This window comes from Chinchilla lanigera, unplaced genomic scaffold (genome assembly GCF_000276665.1).
Source record: "Chinchilla lanigera isolate Chin_1 unplaced genomic scaffold, ChiLan1.0 scaffold00015, whole genome shotgun sequence".
Taxonomy (NCBI): Eukaryota; Metazoa; Chordata; class Mammalia; order Rodentia; family Chinchillidae; genus Chinchilla; species Chinchilla lanigera.
The window spans coordinates 7,109,801-7,116,115 of NW_004955416.1; the positions used below are offsets into that span (position 1 = coordinate 7,109,801).

Consider the following 6,315-nt stretch of genomic DNA (forward strand, 5'->3'; position numbering starts at 1 on the left):
GTTCCTGGTACCGGAGAAAAACCAAAAAAAAAAAAAAAAAAAAAGGAAAGTGATACAAACTCAGTAAAAACTATACTTCAAATTTTTGTCTTTTCGTGGGCAAGGAGTATGCAGTAGGACTGTCTTGTGACACTCAGCAGCAGTAGTGAACTGCAGCTTTGATCACGAGCGTAAACACCACATACTCTAGCCTGTGCTGCTGATCTATGGTGTGTGGTAGAATAGGTTTATTAAATGTATTTTTAACATAGGATATTTTCAACTCATGACAGGTTGTCAGATCATAACCTTATTGTAAGCCAAGGACCATCTGTAGTTAGATGAATGTTTCACTTAGTGTAAGAAGTATAATAGAATTGTAGTAAATGTTTAAATTTTTAAAAAATTTATTACCCTAAAGGACACATTACCAGTTCTGGAAGTCCTCTTTCATGAGTGTCTTTAGTTGCCCAGTTGTGGCCACCCTTGATTTCCCTAATCTATTCAAAACATTTACCTTGCTTGGTCATTTTGACTTTGGGGAAGAGCCAGAAGTTACATGGAGCCAGGTCTGACAAACAAGGGGGATAAGGACACATAATGTTTTCATGAACCTGCCTTTCTGTTGGATGGCACTTGACAGATGCATTCACTGTAGTTTAGATCACATCTTGTAAAGACACACCCTGAAAAAGGACTTCCAGAACTGCTTTGGAAAATGTCAGGAATTGGGTAAGTGTGTTCAAAGTGAGTGGGAGGGTTATATAACTACTGAGTTCCTTTCTCAAACATAACCTCTGTTTTCTACCTCTCTGTTATGGTTCATGGTACTAAAGCTTATCTTAATGGTCTTACTCATTGTTTTCTCAGTCTAATTTTATTTAGTCAGTTGATAAGGACTGGTGATTGTTTTATTTTTTAGGTGCTGGAGATTGAACATAGGTTATCATAAATGCTGAGCATGTGCTCTACTACTGCGTCACATCTCCAGTTGAGATTCCTCCCCCCACCTCCTTTCCTGGGGATTGAACACAGGGCCTTCTCACTGAGCTACATCCCCAGCCCCATTTTTGAATTTTTTTTATTTTGAGTTAGGGTCTTGCAGAATTGCCCTGGTAGGACTTGAACTTCAGATCCTCCTGCTTCAGCCTCCCAGAGTGCTGGAATTACAGGTGTATGTCAACATGCAGGCTTGAGATTTTTTAAAACTATAATTTACATGCAAGGAAATGTTTAAATTTTTTAAGTGTACAATTTAATAATCAATTTTGTATGTATTTCAAGACACGAAACATTACTTCAGAAAGTTGTCATGTTCTTTCCCACTAAATTCCCTCCCTCGTGTAGCACCTGCTGATCATATTTCTATACCATAGGTTGTTTTTGCCTACCCTAGTATTTTATGTAAATAGACTCATACAGTTCTTTTATTCAATATATTTTTGAGGCTTTTTCATGTTACATCCATCAGTAGATTTTCCTTTTACTGCTGAGTAGTATTCTTTTGTTCACCCATTCACCAATCAGTGGGCACTTGAGTTTTTTGTTTGTGTCTTGTGAACACAGATTTTCTTTTCCCTTGGGATAAAATTTCTGGGACATAGTATATTTAACTTTTGAAGAAACTGCCAGTTTGCAGAGTAATTACCACATTTAACACTCCTACCAGTAATGTGTGACAATGTGTTAACTTTAAATCCTTTCTAATATTTATTATCTGTCTTTTTAGCCATCATAGTACTGTGTAGTTATATCTCACTGTGGTCTTTCTTTGCATTTCCGTAATGATTAATGGTGGTGACCACTTTTCCACATGCTTATCGGCTTTCTGTATATCTTCTGTAGTATATTTGTTTAGACATTTTGCCCAGTTTTTACATTGGTTTGCAGGAATTCCTTGTATATTCTGTATACAAGTTCTTTATCAAACATGTCTCAAATACTTTTTCCCACTTGTTGGCTGTCTATTTTCTTGGTGATTTTACTGTCTTTTTTTTTTTCTTTTGGTGGTACTAGAGACTGAATCCAGGGTTCTCATGTGCTATGTAAGTGCTTTACCACTGAATGACAAATCTAGCCCCTTTTGTGTTTTTTTTTCCTTAATCACCAAAGTTTTAATCTTAGTGACATTCAATTAGTGTATTTCTTTTATGGTTAGTACTTTTTCTGTCTTCAAGAGATCTTGCATTCTCCAAAATCACAAATACTAGCTTCCTTTGTCTTAGCTTTTATGCTTAATTGTTTAGTGTATAATTCATTTAAATTTATCCTGGTATGCCTATATGCTGTGACATTAGAATGAAAGTTCTTCCAATGTGAATATTAGGTTGTTCTGCCTCCATTTATTAAAGAGAGGGCCCTCTCATACCCTACCCATTGAATTGCTTTGGGGTCTTGTCAGAAATCACTTGAAGTCAGGTATGGTGACACATGCTCTAATCCCAGTATTCTGGGAGGCTGAGGCAAGAGGATCACAAGTTCAAACCCAGCCTGAGAAACTAACTTAATGAGTCAAATAAAAATTGGGCTGTGGATGTAATTCAGTATAAAGGCCTAGGTTTAATTCTTAGTACTGGAAAAAAAAATCATTTACGAGAGGACTGAGGTGGTAGCCTGGTAGTAGTGCTTATATAGCATGCACAAGGCCCTGGGTTCAATTCTTAGTGCCGCAAAAAGTGAAAAAAATGTTGTCTGCATATGTGTGGACTATTTCTGGAGTGTCTTATTATGTTTCATTGATGAAATAGTCTGTTTCACCAATAATACAGTGGTTGTCCTACTTAGCTTTTTTTTAGTAAGTTAGGTAGGATGTAGGATGAATTCTTTTCCAGAATCACTTTGACTTCTGTTGGTCCTTTGTTTTTCCAAATAAATTTAAGAGTTTAGGGCTGGGGATATAGCTCAGTGGCATAAGCACCTGCCTGGCAAGTGGCAAGGTCCTGAATTTGATTCCTGGTTCAAAAAAAAAAGACTTTCTTCAGATTGTGGTCAGATTCCATTGAATCTATAGATCATCTTGGAGGATTGCTGATTTTTATCAGTAATGTTTTAGATTTTATTTTTTCATTATTTCTGTAGATATAATCTCATCTCATACTTCAATTGCCATATTAGCTTTACAATTGTTATGCCTTCTAATGCTTCCTATTCTTCCAATGTTGCTTTGAAATCTTTTTTGAAATCGTTGTTCTCCATATTTAAGGTACTCTCCAATTAAAACTAATAGTGGCCTGCGCAAATGAAGTCTGTATTAGCTTTTCTTCCCTGGAACAAAATAACTGACATACACAACTCAAAAGAAGAAAAGTTTACTTAGGCTCACAGATGCCATCTAATCCACTGACTCCAAAGCAAGAACATCATAGCGATTGGCCCTGAATCAAGGCCAACAGTTTGCTGTAGCTGCTGGTTTCAAACAGGAGCCTAAAGAGAAGTCTTTCTGTGGTCTGTTGGCCATTTCAGAACTTTGGAAATGTAATGGCCAATTCATTAGAAAGAAACAGCTTACTAAAAAATACATTTAATAGTTTAAATTTTATTTAAAGAGAAAGAAACATTATAGCAGAAGGGCATGGTTGAGGAAACCTGCTCACCTCATAGCAGCCAGGAAGCGGAGAGCTGGAAAGAGCTAGAGAAGAAAGGGCCAGGAACAAGATGCATCCTTCAAAGGCAGCATCCAGTAACTACTTCCTGCAGTTAGGCTCCACCCTCAAGAGCCCATTCAGCTGTGAACTCATCAGTGAGGTAATTTGCTGATGAGGTTAGTCTTATGATCCAGTTACATCTCATACCTCTGAATAGTGCTACATTGGGGATTAAGCCTTCAATCCATGGGGATTAAGCTTCACCCCAGCAAGGTGTTTGTTTGATTTTGATATTGAGGTTTGAACCCAGGTCCTTTGCACTGAGCTACAGCTGCAGTCACTTTTTATTATTTGAGAAAGCATATTGGTAAGTCAGTAAGTTGCCCAAGATGAGCTCCAACTTGAGATCCTGCTGCCTCTGCCTCCCAGAGTGCTGGGATTACAGGTATGCACCAGACATACCCAGCTCAAAGTTTTAAATTTAAAGCATGTCTTTCTTACCTCTCTAGATGATTCCATTTATTACCTAAGTTCTTTTGGTTAAGCTCTGCTGCCTTCACAAATTTTTTCAATATTGGTTTCCCTCCCTCTTGAGAAATCAAAACACCCCTACCCCTTTTCAGCTGTGCTGGGCATTGAATTTGGCCCATGTGTATGCTAGGGTGCTAGACAAGCACTATACTAAGAGAAAACTCAGTCTTTTAGTTGCTTCCAGGTTCTGCTTCAGAAGCTGCATTTGTGATCCTCCTTTTGACTTTTTTTGTTGTTGTCTTTTTGAGACAGGGTCTCACTATGTAGTTCAGACTGACTTTGAACTTACTATGTAGCCTAGACTGGCCTCAAACACAATGATCCTCCTGCCTCAGCCTCCTGAGTGCTGGGATTACAGGCCTGTGCCAATATGCCTAGCTCCTTTTGACTTCTTAAAGTCTTTATTTTTATTCATCATTCTTGGCTGCTTTGTATTGTTAATTCTTCATTTGTATACTTTCTCTTATTATAAAATAAATTCCTTTGATTTAGGAACTATTGTTTCTTATCTTCTAATTCCTTATATAGTTTTTATTAATCATTTATCCAAATTGTGGCTTATTGTCTAACACTTCCCTTCTGTTCTAACTGGTCAGTCTCGTCTTACCTGTGTCTTTCCCAGCTCTTCATAGTCATATTTTATACTTTCTTTAAGGTACTGCTCAAATTGTAGATCTGTGATATTCTTCTGACTAATGTTACCCATGGAATTTTTCTTTTCTTTTTGTTTATTTTTGTGTTTGTTTGGTGCTAGGACCAAACCCAGGGCTCTATGCATACTAGGCAAGTGTTCTGCCACTGAGCTGCATCCCAGCCTGCGATTTTTTTTTTCTAACTTTTAAGATTCTTACTATTTCTCTGTGTTTGCGGGGGGGTATTCAACACTATCCTACATTTTTAAAAAAGCTATTTATGGAGTATTTAGTATGTCCATATATATTTAAGACTAATAAACCTAATCAGATAAGTAATATTACTATCCCCATTTTACAGATGAGTAAACTGAAGAGTATAACTGATGTCCAGTGTCCCTCAGCTGTGATTGATGGAGCTGGATTTGAATCTAGAGTCATATTCCAGAGCTTTTAGTTACTTTGTAATACTGCTTTTCCATGTGTTGTCTTAAACTTTCTCATTTCTCCATATTTTGTTCCTTCTGTTATTAGTCAGAATCTTAGTGATCTCCATTCTTTGTCTGTTTAAAATCCTTAAACTCTAGTACAGTTATTTATATCAGTATTAAATACTTAATAAATTAATAAAGAGGAAAATGATGCTAGCTGTTGTCAATATTGTATCTGCTTACATTTTCCATTTAAATTTCAGGGCATTTGAATCTGAAATTCGATTTTATGCTGGAAATGACCCTCTGGATGTTTGGGATAGGTAGGTATTTTTACTTGACAAAGCCAATAGAAACCTCAACAGATGAGTCCTTTTGGCTGTGTTTCTCAAATTGGGTTTATGGAGTGGTATGTCAGAGTGGAAAGCAGTATCATGGAGCACAAAGATCCAGAATAGCCTTCTTGATGTTTTGGGTTTGTTTTGCAGTACTGGGACCTCAAGTTTTCATATGTGCTGAGCATGTGCTCTACCACTGTGCCCTCAGACCCTTGAGATATTTAAGATCAGAATTTAGTTTGTAGCATACAACTTGGAGCTTCACCTCTTTGTCCCTCTCCCCAGTATTTCCCAGAAACATATATTAGAAGTACTTTGGAAAAGTTTGAGATTATAGGCTTAAGATGTCACTGAGATCTCTAAAAACACATACTTTATTTGATATTAAATATTTAAATATTTTGGCTTAAATCCAGAATTGGTCTTGAAGCCAGAACAAAAGTATACTTTTAACTCAAAATATGTTCTTTTCCTTTCTTTCCTTTCAGGTACATTAACTGGACAGAGCAGAGCTATCCTCAAGGTGGGAAAGAGTGTAATATGTCAACATTATTAGAAAGAGCTATAGAAGCACTCCAAGGAGAAAAACGTTATTATAGTGATCCTCGATTTCTCAACCTCTGGCTTAAATTGGTAAGCCTTTCTTATATGCCATCTTAGTTTAAAATACTAAACCAAGAGATTTTTCTCTGGGGATGTCTAGCATACAAAAAAAAGAAAAGGTAAAACTGGACTCAGGTAGTAAATAGTAAACATTTAATACATACTTGGACTTTTTTTTTTTTTTTTGGGGCCTGTAACAGAATATTTTTATTTTTAG

At 36.6% G+C, this 6,315-nt stretch overlaps 1 protein-coding gene across 5 annotated transcripts in view; it reads left to right on the forward strand.

Moving 5' to 3' along the window:
* Positions 1-6,315, forward strand: part of Bub1b (BUB1 mitotic checkpoint serine/threonine kinase B) — a 53,820-nt gene that overhangs the window by 4,499 nt on the left and 43,006 nt on the right. For all 5 annotated transcript variants that reach the window (XM_005381216.2, XM_005381217.2, XM_005381218.2 and 2 more), the window contains 2 exons: positions 5,421-5,480; positions 5,984-6,128. In XM_005381216.2, the coding sequence (XP_005381273.1) occupies positions 5,421-5,480; positions 5,984-6,128 (205 nt within the window). The remainder of the gene's footprint in view (positions 1-5,420; positions 5,481-5,983; positions 6,129-6,315) is intronic.